Source organism: Aedes albopictus, chromosome 3 (assembly GCF_035046485.1).
Source record: "Aedes albopictus strain Foshan chromosome 3, AalbF5, whole genome shotgun sequence".
Lineage (NCBI taxonomy): Eukaryota > Metazoa > Arthropoda > Insecta > Diptera > Culicidae > Aedes > Aedes albopictus.
In genome coordinates, this window is record NC_085138.1 from 40,317,137 (window position 1) to 40,339,842 (window position 22,706).

The following is a 22,706-nucleotide window of genomic DNA, read 5'->3' on the forward strand; positions in this document are numbered from 1 at the left end:
GCCCCGATTCTTTCATGGATTGTCGGTGGCAGCAGCAGCAAGATCCCAAAAAAATTAGAGGGGCGTGTACAAGACACAACCGCATGACGTAAACTACGTAAAGCAGTTTGTTATTGGTTGAATCAATAGTTTGAATCAATAAAAATAATCATATCATAAGAAACAAGGTAAATTCTGCAAGTTTGAGAATTCCGGTATTGGAAATAATTACAAAATAGTTTGAACTTATACCGACTTTCCGAACTCTCTAAGCAGAATACCCTCTAATAAGTTTTGTACCTTTTAATTTCGCCCTATTTTGCTTACCCTTTGACAGATACGCGTATCGACTACCACTTGTAATCTTCCTCAGTGTCAGTTATCCACAGTTTGAAGCCTAAGCGAAGCCGGCGGAAATCCCTTATACACTGCGTTGATGGTAGCGCAAGAAGAAAGCGCACTAGCTAGATTCAGAGACACGACCAGATGAAAAGACACGGTTTAATTTCCGCACAATGCTGTTGCATTTTGTGTAGTACACTATAGTAGGTTTCAAAATTCGGCAGTTTTGACACTCATGTGACCAGCGTCACTTTATCGGAAAATCTGCCTTTTACTCTTTCAGAAATTTAATAAAGTCCTTGAAAAGGCCGTTTCGAACCAGAATTTAGTCAAATTATTGCACGTGAGTTCAACAATTTTCATTGTTCTGGCAGCAAAAGTCAAAACAGCGACGAGGCTTTGTCTTAGGACGTCCATAAGAAGAAGAAGAAGAAGAAGAAGAAGAATTGGTTTGACGAGAGAGGGGTAAGAATCAGTAATGCCATACAGCTTACTTTGCAATCAAACAGATCAATAAAATAGGCAAATCATTAAGCTTTTGCTACTTTGATGACTGGAACTGCCTATATATTATTATTTATCAAAGAATTTCTTTAAATCGTAGCTTCCTTCCAGATTTTGCGATAAAAATGGGCACACAGAATTTTGATTTTTGCAGACATAATACTAATTGAAATTTGGTTGAGAAATAATCTTCATTTCTTCATTAAACTTGCAATTTCTCTAAGTTTAAGAAAATTATTGGAAATTTCCGATCAACTCGCTTTTGTAAATTTATATGGAGTGTATCATGGATGATACAAGAAGCAATTACATTTCCACTACTCAGCTACTCCGGCTTTGAGACTGTGCCGATTTTGACATTATTTGTGGCCTGGCGCTTCGTCTTCCTTAGAAAATTATTCGGTTCATTCTTGTGGAGGAACATTGGCAAACGCAAACGGAGAAACTGGCTAGCCCTCCTTCAATGCAATCCCCTAGAAAGGTCATGAACGAATGATGGAAGATGAGAAGAATTTACTGGACGGCAAAACGCAAAAATGTGCTCGCACGCAATCGGCTGGTTAAAACATCGGCTTACTTTTCCCAAATTTTCAATAGTTTGCTGTTAAAAATCAATAATTTTAATTATTTGTCATAAGTGGTACGTACTAGCGTGGTTCAAAAAATCGTTTTTGCTCCACACCGCTTATTCGATTCGTAACCAGATTCTATGCATTCTCCCAAAATTTGAGTTAATTTGGTTGAAAATTGAGACTGCACAAGCCCTTCAAAGTTTGTATGGGAATTACTATGGGAAAACGATGTTTTTCATTCAATCGACCATAGCATTTCCCCAAGTGCCCTAGAGGGGTGGGTGACCCGTGGTACTCCTAGATTACTCTATCAGCTACAACTTTGCCGAAGACCGCATTCAAATCGGACGCCTCATTAATTAGTTATTGATTTGTATCCAACTGGACAAACTTTAGCAATGATCCTCCAGCTTCCCAGCAGGCAATATTGCTGCATATGGCGCCAAAGATAGCACACTGAAATCATGGCTACTATGTTTCACTGCAAAATGCAGTGATGCCCACCGATTAGTTTAACCATCATGAGTATAGATTTCCATTCTGGATAAAAATCGGTAACTAATTAATGAGTCATGTGATGTGAATGCGGTCTTCGGCAAAGTTGTAGCTGATAAAGTAACATAGAAATACCTAGGGTCAACTAACGCTCTAGGGCACTTGGGAAAATACTACGGTCGATTGAATGAAAAAAGTTGGAGGGGTTGTATACTAGACACGACCGCAAGTCTGACGTTGAATAACGTCCGTTTATGCATTAGTTTCGATTATTGAATGCTGTATTAACATTGATAAAGACTGTGATGTGAAATTTTGGTTTGGTTAAGTTTGATTGTAGACGGCAATTGATAGTGGAGTTTATTATTTATCATTATCTTCGATCCGATTCATTCCTTATGAACTTTGCCGTTTAATTTGAATAGGTCGTAAATTTGCTGGGATTCCTATACAGATACGACCTATTCAAATCGAACGTCAGAACTATTTAAACCTGTGTACTAGCCCAGCACTAGGTTTTCTTGGTTCACCAATTATGGGCAGCCCAGGTACTGGTAGTCGTAACTAGTTTCTCTTTCATTAAACTATGTTGTTGCTCTCGAAATACAAGGAGTCAATTTGCAGAATAATTTCAGCGGGCCAACTGTAGTTTGCTAGACCTTTGAATTTCTTTGGTAACAGGTAATTATTTTGCGAAGAAAATTGATGCAGATTTCAAATCCTCTCGCACAATTTCTCTGCTTTTGCAGGTTTATATATAGAAATATAGAATGGACGCGACAAGACTTGTTCCGCGTAGTAGTTGGTTTTAAAATGTTTCCATAAACGAAGTTTTCAAAATCATTTAAAAATATTTACCTTTGTCTTGGTAACCGTTCATTTTATAAGAATTTAAATCGATGCAATCCAACAGATCATTCAAAAATGCAAATCATTAAGCTTTTGCTAATTGGTGGACTGAAATTACCAATATGTAATTATATAACTAAGAATTTCTAGATATCATAGTTTTCTTCTAGATTGTGTGGCAAAAATGGGCAAAGAAATGTTTAATTTTTGCGAACACAACACACATTAAAATTTGGCTGGGAAATATAAAGGATGCTACAACAATCTAATATATTTCCACTATTCCGCTTGCAAAGTTTATGCTACGGTTGGCTTAGTCGGTTTTGACATATTTGTGACCCGACGCGTCGTCTAAGAAAATTATTCGATTCACTCTTGTGAGGAACATTTTTGAAGCCCTTAGAAAGGCTGTTTAATTTTATTTGTTGTACAATAATCGTTCAATTATTGCATGAGGTGAAAATCGGTAGCTATGCCAACCATATCCAGAACGGCATCGGTGGCGTTGATTCCGATGGGGGTTTTGCGATGGCGATGCTGCGCAAACTCGGGGCAAAAGAAAGCCCTCGTTGTTGCCGCGCACCAGTTTGAACTGGCTGATTGCTCCACTAACGCCGCGTACAACGATACGAAGAAGAGCGTAACAGCCGACAACCACTGCGCTCGGCTTGCCAAAGCGTACTGATTGAAAACGCTAACGGAGAAACTGGCTAGCTCTCCTTCTATGTGATCCCCTCGAGGGGTCAAGAAAGAATGATGGAAGATGACTTCTTCTTCTTCTTTTGTTGGGTTCGAGGGACTTTAACCCGAAGGTCATTCGTCCCTTATCGCAAGGTTTCAAACCCAAGCAACGCACATGTTATATAAAAGTTACGGCAGCGCAAGTTTTGGTTGTATAGAAGTTTATTTTACGTTATTTAAACACAATGTCAAAATTACGTCAAATAAACTTCTATACAACCGAACCTTGCGCTGTCGTAACTCTATTATAACATGTGTGTTGCTTGGGAAGCTGCTTCATCAGTCCGGTTTTATTGAGGAAACGGATCAGTTTGTTTTCATTGGACGGGGATAAAACCTCAGGAAGTGTGGATGGAAGATGAGAAGAAGCAGTTTGCTTTTATACGGCACAATCGCCTGGCTTCTCCTCCCGAACGTGATTGGTTAAATGTGAGGGGGGTAGAATTCAACGATGCCATACAAATTTATCTGCATTAATTTATTATAGCGGAGTATTAAAATGTACTAAAATGATTATTATTAGCCATTGCCAAATCAGTAGGTAGGATTAGGATTAACGAATATTATAATGTTTAGTGAGGAATGACAGTATATAGTACAAAAGTCATGTATTTTGGACCAAAATTTCTAAAGATTACAGATATTTGAAATTCTTAAATTCTTATTGAAATTTGGCAACGCGGGTTAACAGTTTTCATTTTCAGTAAACCTGCCATTTTTCAAAGTTGTAGAAATTTCAAACAGATTTATGATGCGCGCATAAGTTTAGGCTTTTGTTAACGTATCTTGAATTTAGAATAGATTCAACATCAAGCGGTTAAAATATTCCCAGTTGTTGCCATGCCCATTCGCTATCGCACTGGGAAAATGGGAATGAGCCACCGCCGCGGCTGCTTCTAGGTTGCTGGCGGTGCTCTCGAAGTAGGTTTCAAAATGTTTGCAGGAATTCGAATTAACTCTTACGTGGAATTTAAAATTGTAGCCCTAATAATGGCTGTTTAATTTTGATCTGAGAATTTTGATTTCACAAAACCAAACCGCATTACTGCCGTGTCGTCGGCGCCCATCGACTTCCGAACTGGGGAAATGATAAATTATTCCACCACCGCCGCTGCTGCTCGGTTGTCGTCGGTGCGTCCCGTCACGCGTCCGTCCGTCTACCGCGGTCGACAGCGTGAGAATGTGCTGTGAGAAGAGAATGCTGAGCGAAAATGCAAACCGAGCTGTGCTCCTCCGTCTCTGATCCGATAAACGAGCTGCCGCGCACGAAGAGGCACCGACCACCGCGCTCGGCTTGCAAAAGAACACTAAAATGAAAACGCAAACGGAGCAAACTGCACAGCTCTCTGCCGATGCGTTCCCCACGAGCAGGGTTGCCACTACATTTTTGAACTTATCTGGCAAGTCCGTAAGAAAAAATCTGGCAAAATCTGGCTACACGTTGCTAAGAAAATTCTTAACTTTGATCAAATTTGTACTGAATTTATGATATGAATAATAAAGCAGTTTTCAATAATATTTGTTTTATTAGATTGGAATGCCTTCAAAACAATTTCATATGTAGTATGATAAAAATCATTATCAGTAGTTCAAAATTATCTTAAATTTTAGAATTGTGTTCAAGGTGCAAAATGTTTACAGTTATTGAGAAAGAACAGAGCTAACTTGACTATTTCTGCATTGAATATTCAAAGCAAAAATACATTGATGTTTCCCTTGCCGTTTCCCCTCTTCGTCGACTCAGTCATTTTAGTCAATAACGAAGTCGAACAAGAATTATTCACGAGTATAGCTAAAATTTCCACCAAACCAACTAAACAGTATACAAGCTGTGTAACTCATATTTCTTCAAATGTATCAAAAACACAAATGTAATTTTGTACTTAGATAACATAATTACAAATATTCTCTAAATCTTATTCAGCTGAAAAACGAGATCCGACAATAATTATCGATGATTATTTGAATGTGCAAGAAAATTAACGAGTTTTCGGCAAACAGATTAAGATAAAAGACGCCGAATTTTGAGTTGGCTCAAAACTGTTGGATCGATAAGAAAATTTTTCAAAACATCAAGGAGGAGTTGCGTTGATAAATAATCTGGCTTGAAATAAAAAAATCTGGCAAAATCAATGGTTTCTCTTTTTGTCTTTTTGCCACCTGAAAATCTGGCAGCGCCAGATAAATCTGGCATAATGGCAACCCTGCCCACGAGGTGTTGATGAAGAATGATGGAAGAGGGGAAGAAGAAATAGCTTTTATACTGCCAGGCGCTCGACGGAAAAGTGCAAAACTGTGCTCGAACGTGATTGGCTGGATAAAACATGGGTTCACTTTTCTCAAATTTTCAATAGTTTGTTGTTGAAAATCAATAGTAACCTTGGATGGATTCGATGCGTAGATAAATTTGTGATCAATTCATGCAAAAATTTTGAAAAACCATCAAGAAATGGCAGATTTATAAGCGGACAAAATCTAACCACTTTTCGTTACATGCTCAAATTTTTGGTTTTCTGAAGTTACACCCCTATATATTGCCGAAGGACGTTATTCAACGTCAAAACATCGTTTTCCCATAGTAATTCCCATACAAACTTTGAAGGGCTTGTGCAGTCTCAATTTTCAACCAAATGAGCTCAAATTTTGGGAGAAGGCATACAATCTGGCTAACAATCGAATAAGCGGTGTGGAGCAAAAACGATTTTTTGAACCACGCTAGTACGTACATACATTTCCAATCGATTAATATGAAATATTTGGAAATAATTCTATTAATGGCTGAGTTATTAACGTGCAAAATCTGACATAATTTCGTGACCGTTGTAAAATTTTAGATTTCCAGTGCCGTGGTAGCGTAAGTACCCCATTTCATGCAATTTTACCGCACTCGCGTAGTAGATGGTTTTAAAATGTCGGCATTTGCATGTCTTCACTTAATTCGGAATCAACTCTTGCAGAAAATATAGAATTATAGCCCTCATAAGGGCTGTTTAAATTTAATTGCTTATTAAAGCTGAAATTCGGTAGTTATGATTGCGAAATCCAGAACGGCGACGGTGGCATTGACTCTGATGATGGGTTTGCGAGGTGATGCTGTGCAAAACGTGACGATGCGAAAGCGGACGCACTCGCGCGCAACCGCCTTCGACCATCGCGATCGGCTTGCCAAAGCATACTGAAGGAAGTGAAGTGAGCGCTCCGCTGATGCGTTCCCGTCAAAGAGTTGGCAAAGAATAAGAGAAAATGGGAAGAAGCAGTTTGCTTTTATACGGCAAGGCGGTTCGTTTTCCCCTCTCGAACGTGGTTGGTTCGATGAGAGAGGGGTAAGAATCAGTGATGCCATATGATTTATTAGCAATATTTGTTTGATTAATGTTCATCAAATTCATTTTGATATGCGAATCATATTTTTGCAAATTGGTACACTAGATTTATTAAAAGTTTAATATTTAAAAATAATAATTTCATTTCATGGTTAACTATTGCAGATTTTAAACGGATAACGTACTTATCCTATCAAATTTGGCAACACTGTTTAACTATGCTCATTTTCTTCATCAAAGTAACCATTTGTCTAAGTTGAAGAAAATGAACAAATTTTCAATCAAGTCGTACAAATTTTGTGCATTTAATTTATAACAGCTATCACATAGTAATTTCACTTGAAACCGTAACCTGGAAAATTATTCGTTCTCTCTTGTGGGACAGTTTTATAGCCCTCAGAAGGGCTGTTTTGATTTACATCATTCCCATCCGACGATGAAAAGTCCTCCAATTTTATTGCTAATTTAGAGAAAACTTTCCGTTTTACGGTAGAACGAAAAGCTACCGCAGCTGTCAGACTACTGATTTTCACTGAGGTATCATCGATCTACCCTAGCGATGCCTTGGATAGCCTTGGATACGACGCCGATGATCATTGTTTGTTGTTGGTTTTCAGTTCAATCCACCTTGCAAGCATGCTTTGATTTGGCCTTCAATTTCAATAATAGGATGATTTTCATACCTGCGGTAGGACTTTGACAGCTGCGGTAGAACTCGGCGGCTACCGCAGAGTGGAAATTTTTCTAAAAATCCGCAATACCACCGCACGCCGCGCACGACGACGCACAGCCGTCGACGACCTCCGCGCTCCGCATGTCGCAGAATACTGAGCGAACATGCAAACGGAGAAACTGCTCTGTGCTCCCAACTCTGATGTGGTCGTCAGGGCCACTCGTGCTGCCGCGCAGTCCGACGCGAAGACGCTCGCTCAACCGCCGACAGCTACCACCGCGCTCGGAATGAATACTGCACGACGACGCGCGACCGTCGGCAACCACCGTGCTCGGCATGTGGAAGTATACTGAGCAGCGAGAATGCAAACGGAGGTACCGGGTTGTTCTCCTCCGATGCGTTCCCCTCGAAGAGTCGATGCAGAATGGAGGAAGATGGGAAGAAGCAGTAATCTTTTATACTGGGTGATGCTCGACGAAAAATCGCAAACCTGTGCTCGCACGTGATTGGCTGGATAACACATGGGTTCACTTTTCCCAAATTTTCAATAGTTTGCTGTTGAAATTCAATAGTTAGCTATAATTATTTCAACGCGTAGATAAATTTCTGATCGATCGGTGCAAAAATTTTGAAAATCGGTTGTGAAACGGCTGAGTTATTAGCGCTCAAAACCTATCAATTTTTCGTGACGGTCGCAAAATTTTAGATTTTCATTTTACACCCAGTACTTCCCGTAAGACGTAGTTTACGTCAAAAGATCCGCTTCAACGGATGAGCAAGCGGGTGGCACCGCCCTCTGTCCAATGAAGCCTCGATTCTTTTCGGATCCATCGGCAGTGGAGGCAGTAGCGGAAGCAACATCCAAAGAAAAATCCGCCTCGGCAAACGAAAATTCGATTGGCGTCACTTTTCGTTTGCCGGGGCCCCGATTCTTTCATGGATTGCCGGCGGCAGCAGCAGCGAGATCCCAAAAAAGATCCGCTTCAACGGATGAGCAAGCGGGTGGCACCGCCCTCTGTCCAATGAAGCCTCGATTCTTTTCGGATCAATCGGTGGTGGCGGCATGGGTGGCAATGAATTATACCAAAATGGTTCTTTTAAGGGCCCCAAAGCTTCCGAAAGAGTTATTTGGAGCATTATTCAATTATTTCTAAAAATTCAACTAATTCTAATTTTTATAGTTTAGTTTATCGATAAAGTTTAATTTTTATACTAAATATACACCGCTGTATATTTGGTATTTGAAATTCCAAATTTACTGTCAATGTCATTCCAATCGAGTAGGATACCTGTCAAATGCGCTTTAAGGTTGAAGGATTCGTCATTGACATAATCGTCATCATTGAAAGTTCGAAAGCAGTTTTCTCATTCTAAACTGAAATTTCTGCAGTGAAAATAAGTTCACTGTACTCCAATCTTCAGGCGCAATACAGTGAATACATTTTCACTGCGGAAATTTCAGCTTTGTACGAGAAAACTGCTTTCGAATTTTCAATGATGACGATTATTTCAATGACGAATCCTTCAACTTTAAAGGCATTGCTCGGCAGCATCATCGTCATGATACGGGAATCATCATTACCAGCAACAATCGCCAGATTTCGAGTCTTTAGCATATAGTGATTTTACTCTGGCCGTTATTTTTGCTGAATAGATACACGCTTACTTCATCTGTGAGCCCCAAATTCTTTATTATGCGTTAAAAATTAGTCCTACGTCAACATTGCGGTTATGTCTCAGACATTACACACTCCTAGTTTTTTTTCACAATTTGGCCTGAATTTCGTGAAAATATAGTGGATACAGCAAGGAAACAACTTTCTTGGACTGACCTACACCACAATGGATATCCGTGACAGTGATACGACCGTGAATACAGATAGCCGGGTGAGAAAAATTTGCTCCAAGCACGCCGTGGATGCAATGACCGCTGCTGCTGCTGCTTGGTGGGTGCTCGTTCGAGGTAGCTTTTGCTTATACTAAAAATCGATTGTTCGTAAAATTTGCTATTGCAACTCTTATTAATAGCTTCAATAATAATATTACAGCGATTAATATCATTAAATACCCTCAATTAGTGCAGAGAAAAATCATGGCGTAACAACAAGTTGAATTTATAAACGGCATAGTTCCTGGCGGAATTCCATGTTGGCATCAATGTGGGCAGAAAGTACGGCGTAATGACGATTAGAGTGCAATTGAGGCGTAAACATAAAATTGATATTTTATACTCATGAAATGATTTATTTGAAGGGATCCTAATTGAAATTAAAGCAAGTGATGAATGATCCTGCATGCTAAGTTAGCCAATAAGTAGACTTTCCTTTCAAATATATCGGCGGAACAGCCAGGCGTCATGAGTAGCAGCACACATGGAATTACGCCAAAATTTGTTTCACGATTTCTATTGATGCGTAAATTTATTTTATTTTACTGTCAAGCTTAATCATTGGTTTCACCATATCCCTAATGAAATAAATAGTAAACCAATTTGTTTACATTTTGGCTCTTCCGCCCTTTTCACATGTTTGTCTAGAAATAACTAGTCAAAATTTCTATCTATTACGACATTTCGTTTCATTGATACATATCTGCGAAGGCTTAGCTCTGACTTATATAGTGACAATCTTTTAGATTTTTTTTTTAAATCTAATCCCATACAGCACGCCTATATTCACATCCATTTAAAAATCTTCTATGCGTTAATGCCGTGCAGCGTCAGTCTTTCGGATACTTCGAACGCCTCGGAATATTGGATGGATTTCCGCTCCAGTAGGAGAAAACGTTTCTTTACAAGTTCTCCACTAGGTCACTAGATGTGACGTCCGTTTTCTAGTGTTAATGCATTTTTTAGTCTCTGACTGAAGAAAATGAAAATTGTATTTCAAACATCTGGTTTAACTAAGTATGATTCTGGAAAGCTATACGAGAAATTTTAGCATATGATTACAAAGGATCCACAGGAAGAATGATAGATTAATTCATTGAGGTCAGCATGAGTGTTTTAATGTAAAACTTTTCCAAATAAATTTAATGTTGTAATTGCAGTTTTCAAAAACTTTTTTGTCGCTTATGAAAATGAACAAAGTTTATTGAAACATTTGACATCATATGTTACTTTCATAACCATGTTTAAATACCAATAAACTGCGATTATGAATGCAATGGATTAGGATCATAATTTAGGCAAAATACACTTCGTCCACTTAACTCAACGAAGTATTTTGTTTTGATCGAATTTCGAGTCGTGCCCAAATTTAAATATCCATGTATCGCATATGGATGAGAATGCTTTTCAATGATTTGGTGGGTACCTAAGTAACCGCTCCAGATTGCTTGACCTGGTGGATATCAAGCAGTTCCATGTTCTTAAAAATTTAAATACGACGCGGAAAATATATTCAAATTCCAATGACCTCTGCATTGAAACAAATTTGGACTATTTGGACTAAATAAATTATATTAACTCGCCTTAGTACTTCTGGATAGATAGTATTTAACACTATATTAACAGGATCTAGGACCACTTAGGCAGGAGCACCTATTTTGGGCACTTGCTGCTATAACTCAGTCAATTCCAAACCGATTGACTTGAATTGTTGCACATAGCTAGATACTATGCGCATCTGATCGTGTCTCAAAAATCAAGTCAATCGGTTCTAATTAGACACAAATGCCCAAAATAGGTGATCCTGCCCAAATGGTTCCAGACCCTATGCCGCTGGAACTTATAAAGCAATTTTACAATCGTTGAGGACATTATTGAGCTTGGAATTAAGATTGGAAATATTTTACTACATGACAAATTCAATTAATTTCATGAAAGTGTCTTCAATGGTAATGCCCCAACATACACATTCTGTTTTGTGAAACTAGCTAAAATGTGATGAAAACAACGATTACTAATAGTAAATGGAGAATGTTCTCATTTTTGGCTTGCATTTTTTTAGGGTTGTACAGGTCGGACTCGATTATCCGGGGGTTCAATTAACCGGGGGCCCGATTATCCGGGGCTCGATTATCCGGGATAAATGGCTCGATTATCCGGGGAAAAGTTTGTTTTTGCTTTGTTTACAAATTTTTAGATTACAATCTGTCAACAAATGTTATAAACATCAAATACAACACCTGTAAGTAGGATTTAGCCTATTTAAAAATTGTTTTTATTTTTTCACATTTTTCAACTAAAATTTTATTTTCAAAAAACATGGTTGTAATAATACTAGACGTTGAGTTTAGGCACTACAACGTTATGTATGTTAGCTTCTATGTTTGACGAACAGTTTTTGATTGAAGAACACCAAAAATAAAAGAAAAGAAGCATGGCTCGATTATCCGGGTGATTCGATTATCCGGGGTGAAATAATTTTGGAGTCACCCGGATAATCGAGTCCGACCTGTATTGTTTTGAACAGTCGTGAACTTAAACCATGTTTTCTGCGCAGTACCAGCTTCAATTCATTGTATTGAAATAGGTTTGTTTTATTCAATAAAGTTATCAATTTTACCACCTTGGTATGGCTAGGAGATTCTGCGAAACATTAAGTGAATGTAGACAACCCACGAAAACATTGGAAACTTTTTTTTTTGTACTGATCGCAAAATATAAATTTATTAGATTTTATTTTTATTTTTACACAGGCTCACCACATTAGTAATTTAAAAAAAATCGACCGGATTTTCTTCTCGAAAATTTGAATTCAATTATTTAGATCATAAGTGTAGCATTTCGAGGTCAAATCAAAGTAAAATAGTTGTTTTGTTATGATTAGATAAGAATAGAGGCTTGCTTTTTGTGATTGAAGTAAGAGAAAACTTCAAGAATTTGTATTACATAAGTCATATTTGATTCTTCCCGGATATGTATCAATGAAATGGAATGTCGTAATAGGCTGAAATTTTGACTAGTTATTTATCAAAGTTACTTCTCAGATCTGTGAAAATTTCAGCGGTGCAGAAAATTGTATTTCACATATATTGTACTTCAAAAGTGTTTATGATGATTTCTAAAGCTCGTGTCAAACCTTCAAAAATGAATAAAATTCAAACTCATCGCAAAAAGTTTCTAGGGGTGCTCCAACAGATTTGAAAATGGCATTTTTCTACATTTTCCATGCGCTTTTATGCCCTACTAATGGAGTCTCTGATCACGGCAAAAGTTTTTTTTGTCGAACAGTGTAATATACTAGCTGGCCCGGCAAACTTTGTCTTGCCTTCTTGTGGTGGTTTGACAACTGTTAAGCTCAAAATAGCACCGCACTCTACATGGGTTTCTTTTCGATCTTGTTGATTTCCTTCCCAGCTCATGAAAAATCCGTACTTTATCAATTTTCTTACTTTTCTAGTAGATTTTCGTAACTTTTTCTACATACAGGGGAACTTACGTATTTTCGGCAGTTTTGTTCTCTTCGTCATGGGGGGTTTTTTGAAGCCTGTTGATCTCAAAGTTGGCCACAAATCCTTCCCAACTAAGCTGAGTTATATGCCCAAATTTCAGGCAATTTGGCCCACAAAAACCCCCCATGACGAAGAGAACAAACCTGCCGATAATACCCTTTGTCACCCCATATAAACACGGCCACTATGACTACGAATCGAACCGTGCAAGGGTCATGCTGATTGGTTCACCCGTTCGTGAGTTTTGTTGCCTCAAAGGGACTTCAAACTTATTTTTATATATATAGAAGATTTCTTCAGATCAGAGAGTAAAAAAATCGATTCAAAATGAAAATTGACATTCTCATTTCATTCGTGCTTCGCCACATTCATTGTCGACTGCATTGTCAATTGCATCGGATAAAATTTAAGTAGCTTTTGGTGAATTCGCCTAGTACAGGCGATTTTTATAGAACGAAGAAACTCGAACAAAATAGCTATTTTCCATTATTTTGGTTGCACATCATTGCATTGGATGGGAACACTCACTTGCAAAGAAATACACTTGATATTTGCAATCAAAAAACGATGTGATTTTGTCTAAAAGTTTGCCGAATAGAGTAGGGGTCGCACACGCATACCGAAGTCGTGAGGGAGCTGCGAAGGCAACTCTCCACTAGATGAATGCAAATTACACTCACCCTTTTTTTTACGCGGTTTTCATTTACGCGGCCGCGTAAATGAAAACTCCATACAAAAAAAAAGTTCATCGTCTTATTTTTGCATGCTTCGTCGAGAAATGGTGAGACTTTTTTTACGCGGTTTTTTTTAAATTTTGAACAGAGTTTTTTTTACGCGATACGTATTCCCCGCGTAAAAAAACCTGACTGTACATCGCTTCTTGGTTGCAGTGCTGAAAATTTCATTTCGTCATATCTAAATTCAATCACCTGCAGCTCATTTTAGAAGCTGAACCTGAGAATATGATCTATGAAAAACTTGTGCGGCTAGACCAGTTCTGCAAGAAAGTCACGGAAAAACCGCTATTTTTCGAATATTTAAGGTAAATGTCACGGACTACCTTTGAAAAATGCCAAATGATATTCACCGTGAATATCATTGGCATTTTTCGAAGGTAGTCCGTGACATTCACCTTAAATATTCGAAAAATAGCGGTTTTTCCGTGACTTTCTTGCAGAACTGGTCTAGCCGCACAAGTTTTTCATAGATCATATTCTCAGGTTCAGCTTCTAAAATGAGCTGCAGGTGATTGAATTTAAATATGACGAAATGAATTTTTCAGCACTGCTTGGTTGCACGTTTCTGAGCTGAGAAAATAGCAAGTGAGTGTAACAACTCTTTGCAAGTGAGTGTTCCCATCCCTGATTGCACTGATATTTTTATGCAATTTTCTAATGGTTCCCACGGCTGTTTAACCTCACGCAAATCTGCCAGGACAAGTCCTACTTTCCCACACCAAATTAGCAGTGCTGTAATGGTTTATTACAGCACTGATTTGCGTTACGTAATGAACCATTACAGCACTGTTTTCAGTTTTGATCAACTTCTTGATGCTTTCTGGACGCAGGTTTGAAAAATTATGACAACTGCACAGTATAACCACAGTATATCAGTCTTTCTCAAAAATGGTTTTAACATCAGTGTGCAGTTTGATGAAAAAGTTTTGTTAAAAACTACATATCCTCAAATAATTATTTGTGAAACTACGAAAAACGTTGTACGCAACTCGGTGCAGAACTCGAGTTTTACACCACTCGTCGTAATTATCCAACTCAGCAAGCCTCGTTCGATAAATGTATACCTCGTGCTGTAAAAATCTTCATTCTACACCTTGTTGCGTAAACTACTATTACCGCGCTTTTGACCTGAAGCCTTTCGCAATCGCAGTATCGATGATGATTATTTCCGCCGTATCGCCTCCTAACAATTTTAAAAGTTGAAAGCGGTTCTTTAATCAAAGTCAAAATTTCAAAAAGAGTTAATAATAGTCCGAATAACTTTTGGAATCGACTGTACCATTTGGGCAAGTGTACCTATTGTGTGTATTATCCGCTGCAACAAAGTCGAGTTTAAGTCCGATGAGATACGTACTGCCGTCCTACGCATAATTGTCCCATGTTATCCCCTATAACATGGGACAATTTTGCGAAGAACGGCAGTGTAACTTATACAAAAATTCAAATCAAACGGTATGAATTTGACTTAGTTATAGTAGAAAGTGCCCAAAATAGGTTCACCTGCTCTAATGATTCCTCAAAAAATCCAATTTTTTTTTCAGAAATTTGTTCAATACAGTCAGGTTTTTTTTTACGCGGTTTTCATTTACGGGGCCGCGTAAATGAAAACTCCATACAAAAAAAAAATTCATCGTCTTATTTTTGCATGATTCGTCGAGAAATGGTGAGACTTTGTTTACGCGGTTTTTTGGATTTTGAACTGAGTTTTTTTTTTACGCGGTACGTATCCCCCGCGTAAAAAAAACCTGACTGTACTGGTGAGTTAAGGGCATGTTTGGCAAGTTCTGCAACAAAAAGGTAATCAAATTCCTCATACGCGATACTTTAAACACTACTCCTTCCTCTTGCGAGCACAGTAGCTTGTTTACCTGAGCGAACGAAGAACTCCTTTCGGCGTGATGATGGGTTCATCCATTTCACACTCGAAAGTCTGCCTCCGAATTGCGACTCAGTCCGATTTTAAACCTTGTAACACCGATGTTCCATCTAGGACTTGGCCGGGTTCTGGCAGTTCCATGTGACCGCCGAACCAGCATTTGCTAACGCTGGCAACGACGTTGGTTCGACGCCGTACCAGTAATGTTTGTTTGATTTTTTTTTGTACCCGAACTGGAGGGTTGATCCATTTGACCTGGTATGAGAGCAGATTACCCGAGTAAAAGCGGGCTTCCCAGCGTTTTTATTATACGTACTGTGAGACAATGGTTCTAGCGATGACTGGATGTTCGATTCAACGACCGTGTTTTTTTTACCAAACTGATAGGTAGATAAATAAATTTATATAAATTGATAAGTCTATTTTTGTGCGATCTCTAATGACAAGCATTAGGCCATATGAATAAAGTTGAGTAAATACTCTTATTACTAAATCTATGTGAAGCCGTGGAGCAAATCTATGTGAAACTTCACAGAGATCTGAGTAAAGAGTATTTACTCAGCTTTATTCATATGGCCTATTGTCTCATACCTTTTTAAGCTGTTCAAAAAGACTATTACACTTGCTTTGATTTACCTACATTTTGCAGTCAACATCAGTTGTATGCAGGAAATGTTCGGAGTATAGAGTGCACGTTGTCGTCACATGATTTTCCTAGTAATGGAATTCTTTACCATCGCAGCTGGTCCAATAGGATTCCATACTTGTATACACCGAGAAAAATTTCTACTCAATGACTGAGTTGGCCTTACTCAGAAATCGAAAAATCCTTTATTTTCTTACTCAGTTTCGGCTAAAAGTGGGACAACCCATTGGCAATGGGTTGTCCCACTTTTAACGGAAACTGAGTAAGAAAACAAAGGATTTTTCGATTTCTGAGTAAGACCAACTCAACCACTGAGTAGAAATTTTTCCCTGTGTACTATGAACACTGCAAGAATAGCAACGCTCAAGAATAAACCTACCTCACAATTGTACAGAAATTGAATTCTAATATCAATGTAGTGCTAAAAATAGAATTTTATCCCGAAAACCAGATTTTGGTGGTTATATCCTATTGGACGGTCCTTGTTCGTCATCTTAAGGTGAAACATTATGAAATTCTGTGCCAATTTTGCATACACACGTCAAAGGCACAAATCTGACGAACGAAGAATCGAAACGGGCTGCATTTGTTTATCCTGGTTTTTGCTTACGTTCAAAAAGAGGCAGATTATTTAAATTAGGCGCATTTGTTCACGAATTTAAAGATTAGTGCCTATAGGAAATTCGAGCAGGAACTGAAATCTGTTGAAAGAAACGGTTTTCTTCCAATATGTTTTGATTGGTTGATATTTTTGGTTACTTTGTTCTGATCACTTTTTATACTTTTAATATCACTGCCTCGGGCGGAAAATCACTACGATAAAGAGCCATTAGTTAATTAATTGTCCAGTTACAATGAGAGTCTAATAGAGGTGGGGAACAAGATACTTTGTGTGCGTGAGATCCGTGTCTGGTGCAAAACATGTCACTACTACAAGCAAAGCGAGCTCCCATAAGAACGCGTGTCAAATAGTGACGTCACTATTTGTGTTTACATTTTTCTTTCCCTACCAATACATAGCCATCTCTTCTTCTTCCCCACCTGTAATATACTCTCATTGGTCCAGTTAGTCTTCTGAAAGTTCTACGGGAGTAACGGTAACTTCTTCAACAACAGACAGACAGACAGACAGACAGACAGACAGACAGACAGACAGACAGACAGACAGACAGACAGACAGACAGACAGACAGACAGACAGACAGACAGACAGACAGACAGACAGACAGACAGACAGACAGACAGACAGACAGACAGACAGACAGACAGACAGACAGACAGACAGACAGACAGACAGACAGACAGACAGACAGACAGACAGACAGACAGACAGACAGACAGACAGACAGACAGACAGACAGACAGACAGACAGACAGACAGACAGACAGACAGACAGACAGACAGACAGACAGACAGACAGACAGACAGACAGACAGACAGACAGACAGACAGACAGACAGACAGACAGACAGACAGACAGACAGACAGACAGACAGACAGACAGACAGACAGACAGACAGACAGACAGACAGACAGACAGACAGACAGACAGACAGACAGACAGACAGACAGACAGACAGACAGACAGACAGACAGACAGACAGACAGACAGACAGACAGACAGACAGACAGACAGACAGACAGACAGACAGACAGACAGACAGACAGACAGACAGACAGACAGACAGACAGACAGACAGACAGACAGACAGACAGACAGACAGACAGACAGACAGACAGACAGACAGACAGACAGACAGACAGACAGACAGACAGACAGACAGACAGACAGACAGACAGACAGACAGACAGACAGACAGACAGACAGACAGACAGACAGACAGACAGACAGACAGACAGACAGACAGACAGACAGACAGACAGACAGACAGACAGACAGACAGACAGACAGACAGACAGACAGACAGACAGACAGACAGACAGACAGACAGACAGACAGACAGACAGACAGACAGACAGACAGACAGACAGACAGACAGACAGACAGACAGACAGACAGACAGACAGACAGACAGACAGACAGACAGACAGACAGACAGACAGACAGACAGACAGACAGACAGACAGACAGACAGACAGACAGACAGACAGACAGACAGACAGACAGACAGACAGACAGACAGACAGACAGACAGACAGACAGACAGACAGACAGACAGACAGACAGACAGACAGACAGACAGACAGACAGACAGACAGACAGACAGACAGACAGACAGACAGACAGACAGACAGACAGACAGACAGACAGACAGACAGACAGACAGACAGACAGACAGACAGACAGACAGACAGACAGACAGACAGACAGACAGACAGACAGACAGACAGACAGACAGACAGACAGACAGACAGACAGACAGACAGACAGACAGACAGACAGACAGACAGACAGACAGACAGACAGACAGACAGACAGACAGACAGACAGACAGACAGACAGACAGACAGACAGACAGACAGACAGACAGACAGACAGACAGACAGACAGACAGACAGACAGACAGACAGACAGACAGACAGACAGACAGACAGACAGACAGACAGACAGACAGACAGACAGACAGACAGACAGACAGACAGACAGACAGACAGACAGACAGACAGACAGACAGACAGACAGACAGACAGACAGACAGACAGACAGACAGACAGACAGACAGACAGACAGACAGACAGACAGACAGACAGACAGACAGACAGACAGACAGACAGACAGACAGACAGACAGACAGACAGACAGACAGACAGACAGACAGACAGACAGACAGACAGACAGACAGACAGACAGACAGACAGACAGACAGACAGACAGACAGACAGACAGACAGACAGACAGACAGACAGACAGACAGACAGACAGACAGACAGACAGACAGACAGACAGACAGACAGACAGACAGACAGACAGACAGACAGACAGACAGACAGACAGACAGACAGACAGACAGACAGACAGACAGACAGACAGACAGACAGACAGACAGACAGACAGACAGACAGACAGACAGACAGACAGACAGACAGACAGACAGACAGACAGACAGACAGACAGACAGACAGACAGACAGACAGACAGACAGACAGACAGACAGACAGACAGACAGACAGACAGACAGACAGACAGACAGACAGACAGACAGACAGACAGACAGACAGACAGACAGACAGACAGACAGACAGACAGACAGACAGACAGACAGACAGACAGACAGACAGACAGACAGACAGACAGACAGACAGACAGACAGACAGACAGACAGACAGACAGACAGACAGACAGACAGACAGACAGACAGACAGACAGACAGACAGACAGACAGACAGACAGACAGACAGACAGACAGACAGACAGACAGACAGACAGACAGACAGACAGACAGACAGACAGACAGACAGACAGACAGACAGACAGACAGACAGACAGACAGACAGACAGACAGACAGACAGACAGACAGACAGACAGACAGACAGACAGACAGACAGACAGACAGACAGACAGACAGACAGACAGACAGACAGACAGACAGACAGACAGACAGACAGACAGACAGACAGACAGACAGACAGACAGACAGACAGACAGACAGACAGACAGACAGACAGACAGACAGACAGACAGACAGACAGACAGACAGACAGACAGACAGACAGACAGACAGACAGACAGACAGACAGACAGACAGACAGACAGACAGACAGACAGACAGACAGACAGACAGACAGACAGACAGACAGACAGACAGACAGACAGACAGACAGACAGACAGACAGACAGACAGACAGACAGACAGACAGACAGACAGACAGACAGACAGACAGACAGACAGACAGACAGACAGACAGACAGACAGACAGACAGACAGACAGACAGACAGACAGACAGACAGACAGACAGACAGACAGACAGACAGACAGACAGACAGACAGACAGACAGACAGACAGACAGACAGACAGACAGACAGACAGACAGACAGACAGACAGACAGACAGACAGACAGACAGACAGACATTATGGACGTTATGGAAAAGACAGGAATAACAAAAATCGAACCATCTCCCAAAGATGGAATCGTGATCAAGGGCATTCATTTGACATTTTTGTTCTGTACGGTAGTTTGATCGCTTGTGTTGCGAATGTTGGAGACAAAGGCAGGCGAATATCGACGAAAAGGTGTCAAAGACTGTGATCGCTAACAAGACTGCCCGAACTCGAGGAAAATTTTCAAATTATTATGTTTGAGAAGTCTATTCCATAAGCTTTAATCGCTGAAATTTTAGGAATGAACTTTTTTTTCGCGGTTTTTTAGTTATGGCCAATGTTGTTGAAAGATGTCCAAATGTGCCATATAAGCCTCAAAAACGAGGCATCTTTGAAACAAAGTTTTTTTTAAGAAAATGAAAGCAAATTTTCTCAGAAATCATAAAAAAAATATAAAGTGAAAAAAGTTTTCAACAAAATTTTCCACTGTTGAGCTGTTGAGCGGTTGATTATGCAACGTTACTCAGAATAACAGATTTGGCTATTGCTACGAGTGTAGACCTGAAATTCTGACTCAAAATATCCCTATTGTGTCTATAAATGACATTGTAGTTTTCAAGAGCTTCGTGGATCCCAGTAGATTATATAATGCTATTATTATGGCGTAAGCACATAAAGTTATTCTTGTAGATTTGAAGGACTTTACTACAGGACAATTTGGAACACCTAGAACATCCCAGAATCTAAAACACCATTTGATATCTATTTAACTCCTGTCAAGCGCAAAGCGCTGTCAGTTCTTGTCATCGCTAGAAGCTTGCAGTGTTCCCAGCGGTAACACCTAGAATATGATAAAATCGACAACTTTTATCATTTTTCATTTCATATATCAATATTTGCAGTGCATCGGAGATGCATTACAAGAATTGAAACTTCCAGGCCTACTACTGTGTAGTATCATTAAACACGTTTGAACTAACGTTTATGTGTTATAATGAGAAGATAAGACGCTGGGAGTGACGTTGCTAAGAAAGTTAACGTCACTCCGATGCCATCTATTTCCTTATATCCAGGCTCGAAAGCTTGGGCCATTACTCGTGTCTGAAGCGAGAAAACAATGTGATTATCTCTTCCCCGGCTTAATTAAGTAACCCATATTGATGATGATGATGAACATGATTGTGTACCAATCATCAGCGCAAGGATTACCTACACGCTAACCTGCAACTACTCATCGACTGGGTCGATTCGACCTGGATGTTCATGTTGTTTGCAGTTGTCAAAATCCGGGTAACCCGAAAACCCAGATTCGTTGAATCTGGGTAAAGAACTGGGTAATCGGCACTTTGTCATTTCCCGGCTTGACAATATGGCAGCGGTCAGGAGAACGCTGCAAATTATTAATGTTTTCGCGAAAAATATGCCGATAAATGGCGGGAAAACTGTAACATTATTCCGGGGAACTGTTTTCCTGCCGCAGGTAAGTGCTGTTCACTTGGCAATTGGGAGCTTTATGTTTAAAATCTAAATTAAAAATAAACTAACAAAATCAAGGCTGCTGAGAGCTGGGTACCGTTTACCCAGATTTTGCCAACAATATCGGTAGCCCAGATTTGAGTAAAGGTGCCTTCACTCAGATTAGAATAACTGCAGTTTTGCTCAATCTGAGTCGCTTTGACACCAATCTGGGTAACTGAGGGTTAGCGTGTAAGGCTACAGAGTCATATCGGAAAGGAATGGTCTACCTGATGGTTTGTTGTAGCAGGGTAAGTTCAATCCTAATCCTAATGAAATTCAGTCAGAAAATCTTTTAGAAAATCTTTTACAAAATCTTCTGGGAATTCCTTTAAACTTTAGAATGTCCTCCAGAAATTTCTTCAAGAACTCCGTAAGAAAGTCTTACACGGATAGCTTCCAGAAATGTTGCATGGGTTCTATTTCTATTTAAAGAATGCCTTTCAAAAACTTGCATAGATTGATCCAGAAATTCATCTACGAATTTGTTCAGATTTTTTTACAGAGATTCCTTCAGAAATTTTCCCATAAACTATCTTGAAAATGCTTTGTGATTTTTTTTAGAAAACGATTCTGATGAGGATTGTTATGGAAAGGCTGGAAGACATTATTGCAGAGATTCCTGCAGAAATTTACACATAGATTATCTCAGAAATTCCGTCGGGTATTCCTTTATGTATTATCTCTAAAATTCCAAACACTCCCCTAGGAATTTCTCCATGTATTCTTCCAGGGATTCATTAAAAAAATTGTTTGGAATTATTATTAGGGGATTTTTCCAGCATTTTTTTTTTCTAAAAATATCTAGGGTAATCGGTACAGATTTTGGGAATTCAGGTAAATAGGGTCTCGGACCATTTGGGCAGGAGCACCTATTTTGGGCACTTGCTGCTATAACTCAGTCAATTTTGAACCGATTGACTTGATTTTTGAGACACGATCAGATAGGCACAGTATCTAGCCATGTGCAAAAGTTCAAATCAATCGGTTTGAAATTGACTGAGTTTTAGCAGCAAGTGCCCAAAATAGGTGCTCCTGCCCAAATGGTCCGA

At 39.8% G+C, this 22,706-nt stretch overlaps 1 protein-coding gene across 1 annotated transcript in view; it reads left to right on the top strand.

The window, feature by feature from the left end:
- LOC109429494 (RNA guanine-N7 methyltransferase activating subunit) overlaps positions 1-15,692 on the top strand; it is a 42,849-nt gene extending 27,157 nt beyond the window's left edge. Inside the window, exon 2 of the mRNA XM_029861438.2 lies at positions 15,603-15,692. Within this exon, the coding sequence (XP_029717298.2) occupies positions 15,603-15,692 (90 nt within the window). The remainder of the gene's footprint in view (positions 1-15,602) is intronic.
- Positions 15,693-22,706: the final 7,014 nt, after the last annotated feature.